The sequence below is a fragment of the Heloderma suspectum genome, chromosome 5 (assembly GCF_057233095.1).
Source record: "Heloderma suspectum isolate Gila_16-S chromosome 5, 16-S_ref, whole genome shotgun sequence".
Lineage (NCBI taxonomy): Eukaryota > Metazoa > Chordata > Lepidosauria > Squamata > Helodermatidae > Heloderma > Heloderma suspectum.
This window is the reverse complement of record NC_139462.1, coordinates 223351966-223371929: the sequence shown is the minus strand read 5'-3', so window position 1 is coordinate 223371929 and position 19964 is coordinate 223351966. Positions and strand designations below refer to the sequence as shown.

At 46.5% G+C, this 19964-nt stretch overlaps 1 protein-coding gene and 1 pseudogene across 2 annotated transcripts in view; both read right to left on the bottom strand.

Moving 5' to 3' along the window:
• Window positions 1–3429: 3429 nt before the first annotated feature.
• LOC146345205 (NADH dehydrogenase [ubiquinone] 1 alpha subcomplex subunit 13 pseudogene) lies at window positions 3430–3876 on the bottom strand (annotated as a pseudogene).
• A 4756-nt stretch (window positions 3877–8632) lies between these two features.
• Window positions 8633–19964, bottom strand: part of LOC146345204 (uncharacterized) — a 106014-nt gene continuing 94682 nt past the window's right edge. For both annotated transcript variants that reach the window (XR_014791894.1, XM_084855095.1), the window contains 2 exons: window positions 10334–10373; window positions 8633–9856 (listed from right to left, as the gene is read on the bottom strand). Coding sequence is in view for 1 of the 2 variants with exons in the window: in XM_084855095.1 (XP_084711221.1) it covers window positions 9808–9856; window positions 10334–10373 (89 nt within the window). In the remaining variant the exon portion in view is untranslated. The remainder of the gene's footprint in view (window positions 9857–10333; window positions 10374–19964) is intronic.

The following is a 19964-nucleotide window of genomic DNA, read 5'->3' as shown; positions in this document are numbered from 1 at the left end:
TATGTCCATTTCCCCCTCTCCCTGCCTTCACGGCTGAGTTTCTTGGCAGGGTTCATCCAGAGAATTGGCACCTGTTGATGTTGCCTAGGCCAGGGTATCTTTGCGCTGCCAACAGCGGGACACACTCTTTCCCCTGCGTCATGGTGTCAGAAGCGAGAAACGTCAGCGCCTGTGTGATTCTGACTGACTCCACAGAGTGTGGCTGGCCACTTGCAGTCTGACACTCCCACAGCTCAGTCGCTAACACTTTCCGGTGGTGACAGTTGCCAACAGGAGCCTTCCAGCTGCCCCTTCCCTCTCTCCCAGTGCCTTTTCCTTCTAAGAACAAATTCCTGAGAAGTGGAGAGGAACATGGATTTCAGACGACCTCCCTGCTCCTTGGCAGCCAGGAATTACCACTAGGCCTGCTGCCCCCCTCTGCTCTGATTAAAGACTTTTTACTCAATTGATCCCAAGCTTATTAATGGATGGATGAATAACATTTGCATCTTTTTCCGAACCTTCAAAATATAAGGAGAAATTGGATGACTTAGGAAAGAAGAGACAGGTGCATAAACCACAGCTACTGCTGACTGGTAGAAAGAAAGGTTGCCTTTTAATATTTTCTTTTTCATCTTTTATTACAGCAACACACCGGAACCAAAAATAGCCTCAGAATCAAAACATATATGCTCCAGACCAGGCGTGGAGAACCTCAGCCTCGGGGGCCAAATCTGGCCCGCTGGGGTACCTTCCCAGCTTTGTTCAGCCCCCCCCCCCTTCTTAACGGTTGAATTGTGTCTCCTAAGATTTTACTGGCAATAAGAATTTGAAGCTAAAATGTGCTGGTATGTTTTGTAGTTTTGGCCTCACCCCCTAAAAACGTGGCCCCTGAAAGCTTCAATTCCCAAATGCATTGGGGGTTGGGGAGTTTTAATGGAGCTACCAGGAAAGAGTGGACAGTAGAGTGGGAATCACAGCTGTGCACTTGAGATGCTGGGAACCTGGAGCCGGCTTGCCTTCCTCTGCCTCAACTTCCTGTGCAAGGTCAAGTTGGTTATTCTTAGTGCTGCCACCCGACAGAAACCAAAACAAGTAACAGAGCCCTCTCACAATGAACTTCATCGCAACCCATTTCCATTGAAATCATTTCTAGAGAAGTTGGGAGGGCGGGGCACCCTCAGGGCCACTTAGGACACAGTCCTATGCGTGTTTAGACAGAAAAGAAGTCCTGCAACTCCCAGCATTCCCCAGCCAGCCATGCTGGGAGTTGTGGGACTTTCTCCTGTCTAAACATGCAAAGGATTGCGCCCTTAATGGCCTCTCACTCCACTGGAGGTGGTGCTTCACGGCCCAGCCTTTCTAAGAGGGCAGGATGTATTAGCTGGCTTCTTGTTGTTCTTTGGTTTTCTGTGTTTACCTGTCCTCTCGTCACTTCCTGGTTGGATTTCTTTGCTTTTTCTCTCTTTTTTACTTCTCCCTACATTTTGAGATCTCCCCCACTCCTGCTCGTTCCTCTTTCCTTTGCTTCCCTTTCCTCTCCAGGGGTTGGATCCAGATTTATGCTGGATCAGCTATGCTGATGAAAATCGGCTTCCCCATCCCTCCTCCCCACAGCACCCCCTCCAACCCCCTGAAAATACTATACAGAAAGTCAGAAGGAGCCTGCTTGATGGGGTGAACAGTAGTTGGGGGGGAATCCCCCAAAATCAGGCACCAGGAACTTCCGCAATGGAGCCCTACCTCCCATGGAAGGTGCAGATGTTTTAGCCTAGGGCTGGTAGGAGTTGGAATCCAAAAACAACTGAGGATGTTCAAGTGGTTGGGGAAGTCTGCTCTAGCCACTACACCACACTGCTCTCTTCAATGCCAGTGAATGAGCCAGTGACCTGCTCCTTGTAAAGCACAACACACTAGGGTATAAGCCCTCCTCTGTCTCAACTTTAGGTAGGAACCCTACAGGGTGAGACAAGTGCATGTGGGAGCAGATTGGCTATATGGGACCCCAAAGAGACGCAAGGTAGCTAGCTCAGCAGAGGTATTATTTCTCCAGTAGCCTGTTCCTTCACCGCAAGTGGGCCACTCACTGGTTGCCTAGTTTTCCCCGGCTGGTTCCAGGGGGATTTGTCTCTTTTAATTTAAAAATTAAAATTTTAATTTATTTGCAACACAACAATACCAAAAATAACCAAAAAGTCAAAAAAAGGGGGGGATTCATATCATAAAATATATCGATACATAGTAATCATTAACATCCTTTGGGGTTGGATTAGTCTCTTTTAATGGCACGTGCCAACAGTTCACTGTATTGCAGGATTCCCCAACATCCTGCAGTCCAGATGTGTTGGACTACAACTCCCGGCCTTGCTGGCTGAGGAATGCTGGGAGTTGCAGTCTAACACATCTGGAAGATGCCAAGCTGAGGAACTCTTCTATATGATTATGATTATGAGATTCATATAATGCTTCCATATTTTTAAAAAAACCTCTAAACAGTTTACAAGAAAATTAAACACATTAAAATGCATCATGATGTGTATTAAAATACAATTAAAATAAATACTAAAACATGTATATACAATATTAATAAAAACATTAAAAGCAATTTAAAACCACTACAACACATAATTACAAAAAAACTTGAGCACTGAAGTGGGGTATATGTATGTATTTTTGGTTAAAATGTGGGTCGGATTTTATTATCCCCTTGTTTGTTCAACATAATCGATCTGATGTTTTAAGTTCTGGACTGGCAGTTTGCTGAAAGGTTTATGCTAGTATTTTCTACTGTTAGGTCATTTTATGTATCGTTGTCTTTTGATATTTTATTTGATGCTGTTGTATTCTATATGTTAGCCACTTTGGGCTTCTTTTTGGAGGGTAAAGGGGGATACAAATAAATGGTGAGGCTGATGATGGTTCAGCTGGGCTACAGAGATCCCATGGCAATGCTTCAGTTCCTAAGCCAGTGCTAGAATCTGGAGGACAAGCAGGGTCAGCCCTGGTTAGTGCTTGGATGGGAGACCGCCTGGGAATCAGGCTTCCTGCACTGAGCAGGGGGCTGGACTCGATGGTCTTGTAGGCCCCTTCCAACCCTATGGTTCTATGTCTATGTCTGTGATGTCTCTCTCTCTCTCTTCAGGGTTCACATTTGTCTTTCTGTGTAGGGTCATACCCTTCCCTCTCATGCCATGCTGATTCTTGACTTGTGCAGGGCAGGGGTAGGCTGAAAATAGATCTCCAGATGTTTGGGGGCTTTTCTTTTAGATTTAGAGTACGTTTAAAAGGAGCTAGACCACCTTATAATAACCAATCAGCAAACTTACAACATAATTGTTGCCGGGTATGGTATTAGGTATAATAACTGGCATTTCATTTTCATTTCATTTCATTTCTATACCGCCCAATAGCCAAAGCTCTCTGGGCGGTTCACACAAACCCTGCTGCCGCTCACACATAAAACTGGCAACCAAATTTAGCGTTGTCGAGCACGCTCTGCGGGTGCAGGTAAAAGAGCTCGTCGAGCGTGGGGGGCACCCAGCGTGTGGTGTGGAACAGAGACTCACCGACCTGCCAGCCGGGGATGTCCTTCATGATCTTGGCCTCCTCGTCGAGATTTTGACGCAAGATGCGTAGCATCCTGCGGTCATCCTCAGCCATCAGAAGGGGAAAGATGGCCACTCGCGTCTCCAGGTCCTCGATGTTCAGGCGCTGCCTCTCTCGGTTCCATGTCACAAGGGAATAATAGCCATAGACGAGGGTCCCAATTCCAATGGTGAACAGGCTATAGCCCGAGAGCCCCCGCCGGGGCAAGTTCCTCTTGTAGTCAATGGGCCCGTACCCGCCCGGCAGCGGCATGTCCTGCTTCACCTTCCCGGCTCCGGCCACCATCTTGGGAGCGGGCAGCTCGCTCTATACCCGGCATAGGACTAAAGGTATAAAAGGAGGTTTCACCTTATGGGAGAGGCCCTGCCTTCTATCCTGACCCTAAGCGAACTTCTTCTTGGAGGCAGAGGGGACAGAGCCTCTGTCAACAGATTGGTTGTAAGTCTATTTTTCTGTTTCTGTATTCAGTATAAAAGGTGTGTGTGCATGTTACTTTTTCCTAATAAAAGCATTCTATTCTATTTTAAACCACTGTCGGGGTGTGTGGAAGTCAGTGTATCTCAGTAAAGGTGGCCACAATAACACTTCCTTTTTCCCCATAGGGATGAATGACAACCTTTCACTTCTATGGGAAAAAGGAGAAGGGAACCAATGAAATGGGGTGTCTAAACCTGTCACCCACTTTTGGAAAGCCCAACCATTAAGAACTAAGCACATTCCTATCTATCTTGGACCATAGGGGTTCATCAATCTGGGGCAGAAATCTGCATCAATACCAGGGCTTTCTCCATCTGGGTTTCATCGCAGGATTAGATTGGGCTCCTTTACACAGTTGTTTCTATCTGGTTCTATTCCTTACCCTTTCACAGGGTGGCTACTTTTCCAGAAAAAGCCATTACACGCACTGGGGGCATCGAGAAATTTCCTCCCTGGTTCCTCCCCTTTCCCTCCCCTCACAGATTACTGGTGGTTAGGTTGTGATTGACACGCAATGTGGGTGGACAGCAACCTCCACCAAAACTGCCCGAACCCCACCCCTGCAGGCACCAGTTTCTCAGCGAACTGCTAGCATGCCGGCACACCGGCCACTCTGTGTTGTGGAGTAAGTAACCCAGTTGCAGAGCAAAAGTTGGTACATTGCATTTAGTCATGGCATGGTGGCAAGCTAACATGGCAGCAAGCCAGCAGGTCAGTATACTGACAAGCCCACCACCCTGACATCACTGCCATCATCATCATGACCGCGCACCAACAACCCCAAAGAAAGCTGGTTTTTCACGCTATGGGGGAAGTACACCGGCAGGCCATGGCACTCCTGTTACGCAGGCTGAAAGAAGACTGCATTTTTTCCATTTGGGGATGACACGGGATAGACAGGGGGAAATGGCGGGAAAATCACTGCAGGGTTATGGCATTGTGTAATGGACCCACAACTGTCTGTGAGTGGCCAGTCATGAATGTGCAATAAGTTGCAGATGTACAGATGCCCCCAGTCAACCTTCCTTGCTAGGCAGGGCTGCCACATTTCCAGTGGGTCAGATCCAGCAATACTTCTCCTTGATCGGGCCTATATGTGTGAAACGGAGCAACAGCACACTTGCAAAACCTCTGATGTCCCCAGACATGCATGTGGGGTCAGGCTGTAATGTTTAAATAAGGGCTGTGCATGTAAAATCCATTGCGTGTGAATCCATCTCATGTGGCCAATTTCCTGGATAAGATCTGATCATCAGTGGAGTAATCTGGGTTTATGGGCATTGGTTTTCAGCCTTTCAGTCCCTCATGGACATCTGGGGATGTTAGAAGCAGAATAGATGCACCAGGTGAGCGGTGAGGACAGGTGAACCTGCTGTGCCTCCAGTGTTCCCAGATGTATGGGAGGGGGGATAATATTAAAATCGTGTGCTCCCCTAAACAAACATGGGCAGGATCATGGAGCGGTCCGGTCCCCCCTGACCCAATAGGCCCCTCCAAAATGAAATGGGCTTGCTTGATGAATTATATCACTTTGTCTAGATATAAGGTCCTTTTCAGCAGGGTTGCACATTTGCTCTCTTGCTCTCCCCTTAAAAACCGTATGAGGCGTTAGGTTGTTTCCGTTTTCAAAATATTGCTGCAGTCATTTAGAAACCACAAGGGTTTCACTCTTGAGAGCAGCTGGTGAACCAGGGATTTGTCAAAGCAACTGAAACAGACACCCGGATGCAGCTGTAAGTGCTACCACAACTAACTTCACCTGCAATGCGTTCACCTGTACCACACACACATACTAACACCAGAAAAACCGGAAGATGGGGGAAGATGATTGACTAAGAAAAATGTGGAGGTATGGATGTTAAGATCCATGTGGGGCGGGGGGGGGGAGGCGGAGGAATCAGTTAAAGGTAAGAACTGCTAGGAAACAAGTTGAAAATTCTGGTACACAATATGGTTGGAATATCGATGGCAGGATATCACCAAAAAAGAGTGCAAGCTCAGAGTTTATTTGTCCTTACAATTTTAGAGCAGTTGGTAGGCATAATAACACAGATCACTTGGCCTACAGAGCAAATGTGACAGCTCTGCATCTATCAGGGAGGCTTCCATGCAAATAGGGTTCACAAGAGGGGGTAGGATGGTGCCTAGCAGCCAGGTGGAGTCAAATAACTTTCCTTTTAGCCTGAGTTTCTTGGGTATAAAAAGACTAGCACGTTCACTATGTTCTGTAGTAGTGGTAGTGGTGGTTTCATTCTCTTAGAAGCCTGGCCTGATTTGCTGTGCTGTGTTATACTTCTGGCTGCTTGGCCAGTGGAATATCTGTCTATGACTTAAGTTTGCCAAGCCCTTTACTTTTTGGTGGGATTCAGTCTGCTTTATTCAGCCACTTCTGTGAACAGAAATTGGGGCCAGAACTGCTTCCCTCTATAGTAGGCAATGTGACCTGATGCATATTGATCTAGCAACACGGCTCCATGATTGTCTAGTATGTAGGTCACTTGGACAACAGCATTTCAAAACTAGGGCTTAGACTGTTTCATGTGAGCTAGATGTACTGTCTTTATGTTTCATCAAACAAGCCACATCGGGAGTGATTCATTAACAAAAAGGAATAGATCCTCCTTTGCTAACACAGTTCCATTCATACTAAGGGATAAGTGCGGAGCACGGTGGCAGCTTCATTCACAGCAAGGCCTCAATGAGCCATAGGCCACAAACCATCCCAGAGCTGAGACCACGTCCACCCTCTGACTGCAATTGCACGTTTCAGGCTTTCTTCACATGGAGCTTTTAACCCCCGATTGAGATGGCTCTCTCACGGAAGTTTGTGGGCTCTTTACACGATGCTGTGACCATCCAGGGTGTCTCCTGCACTAAATGCCCTTTGTTCCATTTTAAAATAGATCGCAGATAGTGAGCTATCAAATTACCCCGTTGTGCTCTGCTTGAGTTCCCTCCATGAAAAGAGGAAAAGCGGCAAGAAGAGGAGCGAGATCAATGAAAGATAATGGAAGACTCAGATACGGGGAGAAGGCGAGGGAAAGGGGAGGGGGAAAAGGAAGGGTGTGAAAAGGTCGTCGTTGTGATCCTGCATTTAAAATGTAAGCAGAAAGACCCATTTTAAATGCAGGATTTTAGGGTGGTGTAGACATGCCCCCATTCTGTGCTTGGATGGGCAATTGGTGATGCAGCTCGGTAATTCTAAACACTAGACTGAATGGTGTTGTGGGTCCTGGATCCATCACTGTCACTTGAGGCACAGGTATACCAGCTGCAACACTGTTTGGACAGAGATAAACTGGCAACGGTTACCCATGCTGGATTACTGCAATGCGTTTTACATGGGGCCACTACGGCTCAGAAACTTCAGTTCATTCAAAACAGAGCTGCTAGGCTACTAACTGGGACAGGTTAATATGATCATGTGATGCCAGTGCTTTGCCAGCTACACTGAGCTTCCAGTCCATTTCTGGGCCCAATTCAAAATGTTGGTGTTGACCTTTCAACTTTCAAGCTCTAAATGGCTTGGGCAGAGAGTACCTAAAAGAGTGTCTCCTCCCATATGTACCTGCCTGGATCCTTAGATCATCTTCAGAGGCCCTCCTCCGGGTGGCCCCGCTGAGTCAAGTTAGGCAGGTGGCTGCAAGATAGTGGGCCTTCTCAGTTGTGGCTTAAGGCCACTTAAGGAATAACCACTTAAGTTATTCATCCACTTAAGGAATAGCCTCCCCAAGGAGGCTTGCCTGGCATCCACACTACCAGTGAAGTCCAGTGCCTCCAATGTAAGTGGGGTAGTTAATTCACAGCTCAGATAGTTCCTTTAGAGTTCTGACTGGTTCCAACTGAAACCTGGAGCAGATTCATTGCCCCACTGACATTGGAGCCGCCAGCCTCCACTGCACACTGTTGCCTTTTTGGCACCAGATGATGAGATTCCTTTTCTTCCAGGAATTTTAGATTCTAGATTTTACAGCTTAGATTTGCCCATAGAGTGCTGGAATGGCTTCTTTTATATGTTTTGTCTTATATAAATTTATATTGTTTATAAAATATCTAAGCAATATAAACAAAATATAGCAATATATTATTGTTCTTTTTATTATGTACCGTTTTTATTCTTTTATCATGAAATCCAGCCAGATAAATAAATACATTTTTAAAGCCTCATCTGGAAGTACCATGCTGGCTGGGGATTGCTGGGAACCCTAGGACATTTTTCTGTCTAAACATGCATGGGATTGCGCCCGGAAGAGTACCTGAAAACATCTCAGCAATATGCCATTTCTAAGGCCCTAGCCAAATATGTGCAGTGATGACTTTAAAGGGCATTCTTGATAATAAAAGAGCTTTATAGTTAGAGCCTGGAAATGTATGACTTCGCCTGAACATAGATAAAGAATAAAGATAAGAATCTGCCTTATACCAAGGGTGTACAACCGCTTTGGCCTTGAAGGTCATATTGGGTGTCTGAGGAGGTGAGGGGGCCACCCATGTGTGCACGCTGTATGCCCCGGCCGTGGGCTGCTAAGGTTTGGAGGTGCCAAGATAATGATAAGCCAGATCCAGGTTTGCTTACAAGGAGCCTTTATTGAGTACTTACAGCACACAGGCGTACCCAATGGTTGGATCAGACAGCTTCTCTGAACACAGAGCCATGGGGTAAAATGGGTTTTATACCATTCATGTCAGCAGTGAGGCAGCATGACAGAAGCAAGCATTAATTAGCGTTCATTTGCAACTTTCCCAGCATAGGCTAACAGTACTTGTGCAGAGGGAAAACAATCAGAACTTTCCCAGCACAGCCACCTGTAACTCAGCATAAACAAAGCCTCACTTCTCAGGCACATCCTAGGCCCTGATAAGATACTAGCCTTCGTTAGCATGAAATGTGCTGAGGCCGCGCTATCGACCTTTGACTCATCTCACAAGCTCAGAGGCCCACTAGCAAGGAAATTGCACTTATAATGAATCTAAGCCAAGCATTATGGATCTCTAGGCCCCTCTAAAACTACAGGTAACTTGGTTACGCTCCTGGGGCCATTACACATGCGCATACATTCATGCACATTCACCCAAATCTTGCACACCAGATATAACTCATTCTCACACTCACACAGACCTCTCTTGCATGCACACGCGCACACACCACACTCAAATCCAGCTCCTGCCCAAGAAAGCTCTCAGAGGCTTGATACCTGCTTTGATCAGATAAACAACATGCCAACACACCTCCCAAGAACCTCTGTTCTTAAACCACCCAAGAGCCTTTGAGCTCTGTTTCCTAGGATGTTCCTGGGATGCTTTAGGAAGAAGGTTTCTATGGCAGGAACCATTTTTCCTTTTTTTGTTGTTGTTTGCAGGTTTGGGATTTTGCACCCCTGATTTGCACACATTTTGCACCCCAATTTAAAATGACTGCCGGGGCACTCCAGGGTTTCAGAAAGGGGTCCTTCTCAAACCTGAGATCCTGGGATTGAACCTGGGGCATTTTATTTTATTTATTTATTTATTACACTTCTATACTGACCAATAGCCAAAGCTCTCTGGGCAGTTCGCAATAATTAAAACCATAACATACAACATGATAAAATGTAATATAAAAGTTTAAAACTACAGTATAAAATCAAAATCAGAATAAAGACCGAAATAAAACCTAGCAGCAGTGCAAAGGTTTAAAACAGAGTAACAGATTTAAAACAGCAGAAACTGAAATTTTACATGCAAAGTGTGTACTCCACTGCTGAGCTATGGCCTTCCCTTCTGCAACAGTTGAGTGTCCGCAATCGACAGGTGCCTGCAAGGGATGAATGACACAATTATCTTTGCTAGAACTTGCAGGGAGGGAGTACATAACGTTTTTCAGAAGAAAAACACCAGCGGTTGGATCCAGATTTAGTCATACCCAGAGTAGACCCATTGGAATCAATGGGACTTCAGTTCGCCATGCCTAACTGAGGTCCCAATGGGTCAACTATGAGTATGACCAACTTTGGATCCAACCCCAGAAACACGTGGGGTGAGGGGGAAATTGGTTGTCATATCTGGAATCATTTCATTAAAATTATGATCATCACACACACACACACATCATCTGAACTCTCATTAAATTAACTAGCTATAATATGCTCTCAACTTAATCCACTCATCCAAATATTCCTTTCTCCTCTCCCTCCATTTCTCTCCCCTATTATTCCAGTCTAGCTGCTGCATCTGCTTTCTTCCCTTCAGCTTCCACTTATTGTCAATTAGGTATTAATGTGCATTTCCTTACCTGGAAGCCAGGAGAGGCTGTCCGTGTGCGATTCTTTTCCCTATAATGAAGGGGGGGGGGGAGGTGAGAAAATCAATAAATAGTTAATTAAAAATAAAGTGGTGTGCCAGAAAGTCAGGTTCAAAGTATAGGACAATGTCACCCTGAACACACTATTAAAACACATGCAGCCCCATCCTGCCTTGTACCTTTGGGTGATTTTGCCCCAGTTTTACTGAGATGAGGTGATGCAGCAGTGCAACGTGGAAAAAAGCAGGAAGCCGGTCTGCTTTTATGGCCCCACAGGGCTAGTTCCAAGCTAGAAGGCTTTCCTGCACCAGTACCACCACTATCCCTAGCAGGCAGTGGGTCGGTGCTCTTTGGATAAAAGGAAGTGCTTCTTCACACAGCGCATAGTTAAACTATGGAACTTGCTACCACAGGATGTACCGATGGCCACCAATTTGGATGGCTTTAAAAGGGGGTTGGACAAATTCCTGGAGGAGAAGGCTATCAATGGCTACTAGTCCCGATGGCTCTGTGCTACCTCCAGTACCAGAGGCAGTATGCCTACGTACACCAGTTGCTGGGGAACATAGGTGGGAGGGTGCTGTTGTACTTGTGTCCTGCTTGTGAGATTCCCATCAACAGTGTGGCCACTATGGGAACAGAATGCTGGACTAGATGGACCCTTGGTCTGATCCAGCATGGCTCTTCTTATAGTCTCATGTTCTTATAGCACCAGGCAGCTGCCATATTCATTCCCCACATCGTCCCAATCCTCATATACAGCGACACTTCAAGGCATTGTGGGTAATGAAAAGGGTGGTTGCCTGGCCAGCTGGCACTGAACACCAGAAAAAACAAAAGGGAAAATGAGGGCCAACAGTGGGAGCTGTCACAACATGAGGGCCCCAGCGGTTGCCCATGGATACCAAGTGTTGGTGCCAGGCCTGTAATCACTCCCATGAGTTTTTCTGGTCTTGTCATTTCCTGTGCCGCTGGCTGTAAGCCCACTGCTGGTTGGCCACCTCTGTCTCAGGCTGCGACCCTAAACCCGTTTCCTGGGGAGTAAGCCACACTGAACTTAATTGGTCTATTAATTCCCAAAATCACCAATGCCAAAGTCCAAGGCCTGTCTACGAACTCCAGATGTGTGTGGCATCGCTGTGTTCATTGGTAGTGAAAGAAAGGCACTCTCCACATGCTCACTCTACAGTGTGAAAAAGGCAAACTTCGTGTTAGGCATAATTAGGAAAGGACTTGGGAATAAAACTGCCAAGATCACACTGCCCTTATACAAAGCTATGGTGTGACCACACTTGGAATACTGTGTACAGTTCTGGTCACCACACCTAAAAAAAGATATTGATGAGTTGGGAAAAATGCAGAAAAGGGCAACTGAAATGATCAGGGGCTGGAGAAACTCCCCTTTGAGGAAAGGTTACAACAGCTGGGATTGTTTAGCTTGGAAAAAAGGTGAGTAAGGGAGAGACATGATAGAGGTGTACAAAATTGTGGAGATGGTGGATAGGAAGACATTTTTCTCCCTCTCTCACAATACTAGAACCCAATGGGGTCATCCCATGAAGCTGAGTACTGGGAGATTCAGAAAAGATAAAAGGAAGTATTTCTTCACGCAGCGCATAAACTATGGAATTCACTTCCACAAGATGTAGTGATGGCCACCAACCTGGATGGCTGTAAAAGGGGGTTGGACAAATTCCTGGAGGAGAAGGCTATCAATGGCTACTAGTCCTGATGGCCATATGCTACCTCCAGTATCAGAAGCAGTATGCCTGTGTAGGGCACTTGCTGGAGAAAATGGGTGGGAGGGTGCTGTTGCATTCATTTCCTGCTTGTGGCTTTCGTGTGGGCAGCTGGTTAGCCACTGTGCAAACAAAATGCTGGACTAGATGGACCCTTGGTCTGATCGAGCAGGGCTCTTGTTATGTTCTGATGTTCTCAAAAGTACTACTTTGCATCCGACGGTAGCTTTGTGCACTTCTGCTCATGCACAAGAGGTAGAGTTTATGCCAAGCTTGGAGGGGGGGCAGGTCTGAGGTTCCCTCCACCTCACCCAGCACTATCCTCATCGTCGCCACCCCATATGTTTTCCAGTTGGCGGTGAGCAGAATGGGGAATATATATCCCTTCTTTCTTTTCTTTTCCCTTTCCCCACCCCAAAAGTTGTTATTTTTTTAAACTAGGGTGTAGGCCCATAGCCAGCCTAAAAGTGGGGGGCGGGCTGCCAAAAAAGTAGGGGGGGAACAGTTCATCTTTTAAAGATAGAATTGTAAGCTGTTTTTAAATTATTTGTTTATTAAAAAATGGGGGGAGAGAAAATGAGAGATGCAGGCTCCTTCAGCCCACCCATGGCTGTGGGCCCATTAGGGTGGTGGGCTGGTAGCACTCAAAAGCAAAGTGCCAAGTGAGGCTGTAGCCACCTGTCCTTTTCATTCCCCCAGAATGCCTCTTGTTGAATGTCCGTTCCACAAGAATCAATAGGACAAGGGTGGGCATGGAATGGAATGCCCTCCACCCGCTGCTGCTAAATTTGCTGCTGCCAATTTTCTTGAAAACATGTCTTGAAAGCAAGTCCTGTGGGGAGAATTGTGCTCCCAGAAGCCTCCCAGGAGCATGGAATTGTGCTCCCAGGAGCATGGAATTGTGCTTCCATGCACCTTACTTTGAAGAAAAAAAATGCTGCTTTTTTGCCGCTGCTTCTGTAGCTGTGTGGTGGGATAGCAGCAGGCGATGGGGTGCAATGTGCCCCCCCCACCTCCAGAATTTACCCATCCTGGAAATAGGACATTGCTATATGAGTATTTTCCAGATGGTGCAAGAAGACACCAGCCGCAGCTTGTGCTAACTCCCAGATGGAAGCGGTGGGCAGGGGCGGAGGGGGGTTGAAAGCCAGAAGGAATTGTGGAAGAAATCTCCCCATGGTTCCTGGTGTTGATCATCCTGCTATTCTTCAGCGCTTACACAACCTGTCATTAGATCCCTAAGGAGCAGGAGAAAATAGAAGTTTCAGGGTTCCACTGGGAAATGACTGAGTCCTCGGAATCCGGCCGGACCTGTTTTTGTTTTGTTTCTGGAGCCGAACTGGCAGACGTTGCCACAGCTGCTGTGGCCAAGGTGCTTCGTTCCAGAGATAAGCACCGCTGCTGTTCCTGCAGCCTGGACTGCTGGATTCTACAGCCCAGGAGAAGACGGAGTCAGGCTTAGGGGGGTTGGGGGATGGCGAGGCTCATAGGCCTCTGTTCTCCTTCCCTGCCCCACAGGCTTCACAGCTAAGCAGTGGAGGCCAGTGGCTCCGACGTCCATGGGGCGGTGAGTCTGCTCTGGATTTCAGTCAGAACCAGCCTCCAGCCTCCACTGCAGCTAAGAAAGCAACACGCCGTTTTCCAGGGTGGCCACAACCACCAGTATTTTACCTGCACATTTGGTGCTTTTGCCTCAGGCTTGGTGCCAGGTATTTTTCCTTGAATAAAGCAAGTTAGTGGTTGTTTTTGCCAGGAGTTTAATTCCCCACCCTCTCTGCCTCATCGATCCCATCTTGTAATACACCAGGTTTTTCTTCTGCAACAAAATGTTCCAGGCCCCAGCCACTGAAAGGGTCGAAATTCACGAGGCTCTGACCCTTGGCTGCTAAAACGGCTATGCCCCCCCACCAGACCTACCAAAAAATGCCAGGCTCCACCCCTTAGTTTGTCAAAACCTCACCAGGCTCTACCCCCTGATCAGTCAAAAGTCCTTGACTCCTCCCCATGATCCATCCCAGCTCCACCCACTGGTCATATTTTGTACAAAAATAACCAGTTGGCAATCCTAAACTGCTAGCACATCATCACCATCATCACCATCATTATATTTATATCCCACTTTTTCCCCTCTTGCAAGGAACGCAAGGCGGCTCACATGGTCCCGCTCCTCCTCTCCATTTGGTCCTCACAACACCCCTGTGAGCTAGGTTAGGGTGAGTGTCAGTGACTGGCCCAGAGTCACCCAGTGAGCTTCATAGCGAAGTGGGGACTAGAACCCGGATCTCCTGACTCCCAGTTCAACACTACACCACACTGGCTCTCAATATATGCTGGGTCACTTTTGCTAGCAGTTGTTAATAAATTAAATTACTGGGTGGTCCATTTTATCCCCTGCCACTGATTATTCCACTAAACTGGACAGAACAAGACATTCATAAACTTTCCCTAGAAAAAATAGTTTTTTAAAAAATGTGTAAGGAACGGAAACTGATGTCAGCCTACAAATGACTCAGAGGAACTGTACATTCGAGATTGTTGCTTGTTTGTTTTAATTAAACACAGTTTTAAACACTGAAATTGGATTTTGATACATGGATCCTTACAAGCAGATACAAGGGTATCTGCAGAGATGAGTTAGGATTCCGCCTCCCCCTCTCCCCACGCACAATTTGTTTCAGCCCGAAATCAAATGTTCAGTTCCCTGGGGCAGGCTTTTTATATGTCTGTAAAGCATCAGCTTCTATACACAGCTTCTATAAATAAATAATATGCAGTAATAATAGTTAATAAAACATACTGGAGGGTGGAATTTTCAGGCAGGGAGGCTACGGGATTGTTCCCGACGGCTCAGAGGGGTTGGATCCAGTGGAGGCTGGTGGCTCTGGTGTCAGTGATGCAGTGAATCTGCTCCGGGTCACAGTCAGAAGCAGTCTGAACTGTGACGGACCTATCCAAGGTGCGAAGCCGCCATCTTGTGCAAAGCACCTTGGATAGCCCCTTTAGAGTTCTGACTGAAACCTGGAATGGATTCATCACCCCACTGACATCGGAGCCACTGGCCTACACTGGTTGTATCATATGTGGCAAAACACATCCCTGTCCTGATGCTCAGTTCTCTTGCTTTCCAGAAAAGTTTATTTTTAGAACAACCCCATGGGCATCACCCAAGATGAGGATCCACAATGAACTCTGGAGGGGCCGATGAGATGTTGCAAGCAGGCACATGCAATAGACCCCCATTCCACGGTTTGGTTGTCGTGGTTGCTCTTTTCAAATGAGAGAAAAAGAAAAGAAAAAGCCGCTTGAGTAGACAGAATTTGGAGAAGAGAAGGAGCGGGGGGGGGGGCTTCCTTCACCCATTCCCTTCCTTCCGCTTGCTTCCCCCTTTCTCTCCTATAATTTCTCTGCTCGAAATTGCCCCTCCCAAGCTGCTACTCCCTCCCTCCCCACCCCACCCCCCATGGTTCCAAAACAGTGGTGTAGCAGTAAATGTTGAATCTTTGATGCGTTTTCGCTGGGCTTTAAAACCCTGGCTGTTCAGGCTGGCATTTGGGGTGGGTTAGGGTTTTTTAGGGCAGTGTTGTTTTGTTATGTTTTGTTGTTGTTGTTCAGTTGATTATGTAAATTTGTTATTAGTATTGTATGAATGAATTAATGAATTAATGTTGAAGTGTGGGCGCGCATGATGATGGTGCATATCAACTAACCAGTTCTAGCAGTTTATCTCCTCTGGGAGCAGGTCTTTGGTAAAGCTAATGGGTCTTAATGGCCCATTTAAGACCAAGCCAATAGAGCTGCCCCCAGCTACTGTGAGGATTTCAGCTAAGCTCAGAGGGAACAGGGAATGGGGGGGGGGGGCAGATGACATAAAGTCCCTGCTAAAAAAATTTTTAAAGTGTCAAGGTTACGTCCCTGTGAGCCCTGGCTGGTGGCTCTGATTTTGGTGGGGCTGTGCACCCAATCCAGGCTTCAATCAGAACCAGCCAGAACTCTAAAGGAGCTAACCACAAAAAGGGGCAAGGCAAAAATACCCCAAACACCAGCATCTTTTAGCTTAAAGCTCTTACAGCCAGTAACTCAGCTGAGTGCTCTTAGCTGGACACAAAAATAAATATAGCGGGTGACCCTTTCCTGGCATCATGAGGGGATAAACTTTAACTGCTTCATTTCTGTGTGTTCATAAGGGCACAGGAGCATAGCCCATTTTAAAAATTGGCAACCCCTGGCACAAAACAAGCCCTCCGGATGTTACTTTTTATAGAGGCACAAACTGGAAAAGGGTGAAGCACACAGAACAAAGGTCTCTTTTGCAAGCCCTCTGATATTTTTTTAGAGCTTGTAAACCTCTAGTGATAGGCACGGTGGTCAACTTTTCAAGCAATCTGTGCAGCTATGCCTTTAACAACAGGCTGATGATGATGAATGATGATGATGATTTACATTTCTACACCGCCCAATAGCCAAAGCTCTCTGGGCAGTTTACCAAGAGTAAAAACATTAAGAAATACAGTATGCAGAGATTAAAAGCCATTTACATTGAAAACACATGAACAGACAATATACAGACAATATGCAAAAATTAGCATTAGAAGCTTTTTGGGACAGTGTGGAAGGAGATCAGTGTTATCCCTTGTTAACTTCTGTGTATCATGATGCTCTTAAAGGCACAGCTGCAGAGGCTGTTTGAAAAGCTGGCAACCCTGGGGACAGGGGACAGTTCCTTCTTGAAGCCTGCACAACAGGTAGTGCACTGTGAATGGAGATTTCCACAGCAAGATGCAATTTGGGCACAAGAAACTTGCTTTCTGGGCTTCCTATGCTGGGATGGCAAGGGGCGGAAGATTCTGGTGTCATTGCAGGAGACAACGGCGCTCATTTTCTCCTTTACTAGAGGGAAGGCAGTATTATTCAATGCACCTCCCAAAGCTATTGGGGGAATGAATTTGATTAATGTTTGCCTGACACAGGTTGACAATGTACTACATCCTCAAAGTGCTGAGTATAAGGATTATTAAAGGTTTGGGGTGGGGAGTGGGGAATCGCTCCAGCACAATCTGAGTGAGAAATCAGCTCACAACAATTAGCTGCTAGCAAAACCGACACCAGCAAGACACAGCAGTGCTCGTGAAGAGCACCAAATCCATTCCAGCAAGGGACATGGAGGCAACCTTCTTGTTGGGTTGTGGACTATGTTTGATCAGGGCTGGGGGCCAAATCCACTCCCCAAGCCACTTTTGATTTGCTTATGGGTGGCTGTCGCCTTTCAGAACAACCTTGGTTTCCACTTGATCAAAAAGCATGTCTCTAGTCCTTATGGAGGTGCGAGGGGGGGGGAACGGAGGGGATGTGAATGCAACGTGCACTAAATATTCAGAGCCTTTCAGAAAGTATGACCATGAACCCAAATGTGCTGTGTTTGAATAGAACACAATTTTGGAATAAGATTTAAGAGTGTGTTGTGTAGCACGTGGAACTGGCAATATCAGGTGGCAGAGAAAGGAATGGTTTGACCCTATGAGCAGCTGCACATAGCACTGAGTATTGCAACCATACTACTGGGATTTGGCCCCAGTGGCACACTAGTTCTGCAAGAACAGCAGTCAGTGTTCTCATACTGGCAGCTGCTCCATGTGCCAGCTGTGCCATGCAAAAGCAGAAAGAGGGGAGACAATCGGGCTTTTTCGATGTGGTCAGTGGAGGCTGGTGGCTCCAATGTCAGTGGGGCAGTGAATCTGCTCCAGGTTTCAGTCAGAACCAGTCAGAACTCTAAAAAAGCTATCCAAGGTGTTCTGACTGAAACGCAGAGTGGGTTCACTGCCCCACTGACATCGGAGCCACCAGCCTCCACTGGAGGCGGTACAGCCCTCCCATGGGACTGTACCATCTTCGGAATGCACATGAGGGGGATTGCTCATTCAAAAGCCCCTACCCATTAAAAAATAAAATCAGCACACATGGAAAACCAACACTTCAGGGAGGAGGGTACGCTAAGCTATTTCTTTTTAACATCCTAGCTTTCTACATTTGGGGGGGGGGAATCACGCAAGGGTGTTTTCAAGCAAGCAGCTACACACACACAATGTACACGCTGAAGTGGCACAGGCCCATGTGGCAGCAGGGCCAGCCCAAGACATTTTGCTGCCTGAGGCAGAGGAGCAAATGGCACCCATTGATCAAGGTTCAGAATATCCAAAGCCAGCTAAACAATTTTTGTATGTAAGGCAGAAAATCCCACTAACACCCTCTCCCCATCCCTGGCAGTAGAGATACAATAATAACAAAGAAAATCGCAAACTATTTGCTACCCTTTGATGACACCCCACATCTGCTGCCTCAGCTGACTGCCTCACTCTGCCTCACGGCAGGGCCGGCCGGCCCTGCATGATAGATGGCTTGATGGAAATGTTGAGCCAGTATGCAGCTGCTGTGCAGAAAGCAGATTCTGTGTTGGGGGTCATTAGAATAGGGATCGAAAAGTCAACCGCTAATATCATATTATACAAATGTACGGTGCAACCACACTTGGGGTATGGTTCTGGTCACCACACCTTAAAAAAAGAAGTTGCAGAGCTGGTAAAAGTACAGAAAAGGGCTACCAAAATGACCAGCTGGATCAATCAACTGCCCTTTGAGCAAAGGTTATAATATATGAGGCTGCTTCGTGTAGACAAAGGGTGAGTAAGGGGGGACACGACAGAGGGGTATAAAATTCTTCCTGGTGTGGAGAAGGAGAAAAACCTCCCTGTCTACTTTCTCCATGCCATGCAGTGGAGGCTGGTGGCTTGGATCCTTGGATAGCTTGGACCTGGCACCAAGCCTGAGGCAAAAATACCAAATGGGCAGGTAAAATCCTCCACACCTTGGAGAGTTCCTTTAGAGTTCTGACTGAAACCCAGAGCGGATTCACTACCCCCTGACATCAGAGCCACCAGCCTCCACTGATACCGTGCATAAATCTTCTCCCTCACTCATAGTACTGCAACCCCAGGGTCATCCTATGAAGGTGAGTGGTGGAAGTTTCAGGACAGACAAAAGGAAGGACTTCTTCACACAGCGCATAGTTAATGCAAGGAATTTGCGGCCACAAGATGGAAGCGATGGCCACCCATTTGGATGGCTTTAAAAGGCCATTGTACAAATTCCTGGAGGAGAAGGCTATCCATGGCTACTAGTCTTGATGGCTGTAGGCTACCTCCAGTACCAGAGGCAGGATACCCCATGTACACCAGTTGCTGGGGGACAATGTACTTAATTATGCGCTACCTGTGGGCTTCCCACTGGCAGCTGGTTGACCACTGTGGGAACAGAATGGTGGAGTAGAAAGGCCCTTGGCCTGATCTAGCACAGCTCTTCATATGTTCTTATGAGCAGACAAGATCTTTATGTGTCAGAAATAACATGTTTGACTTTGTGATCACTGATGACAGTTAACCTAAAGCCTTTTCTAAACCACAACTGAAATCAAAGTTAGACAATAGTCAACACTCCCAGACATTTCCATTTTTGTTAGTCAACTTTGGAATGTCAGATGTGAAATTCAGGATTTGAACTCACATTCTGAATGTGAAATTTTAAACTCGGAACTTAAAATTCAAGTGCTGTGGACTTCTGGCCTCTCTTGGTTGGGCAGACATCAGTTACAAAATCGCATAAGCTGCTAGTTATCAAATGCAATTGTATGTAATCTGTCACATGCTACCAGATAGTAACACTATTGCATGTTAATTATCAACACTATCAAATACAAAACACTTTTCCCCACCAGTTCTCAAATGCCATCAAATATCAAGCATCAAATGTCAAATAGAGTGATCAAATATCCAGTCCATATTCAACAAATGGCTAATAATATCTGGAGAATAGTTATCATCAACATTTGCAGA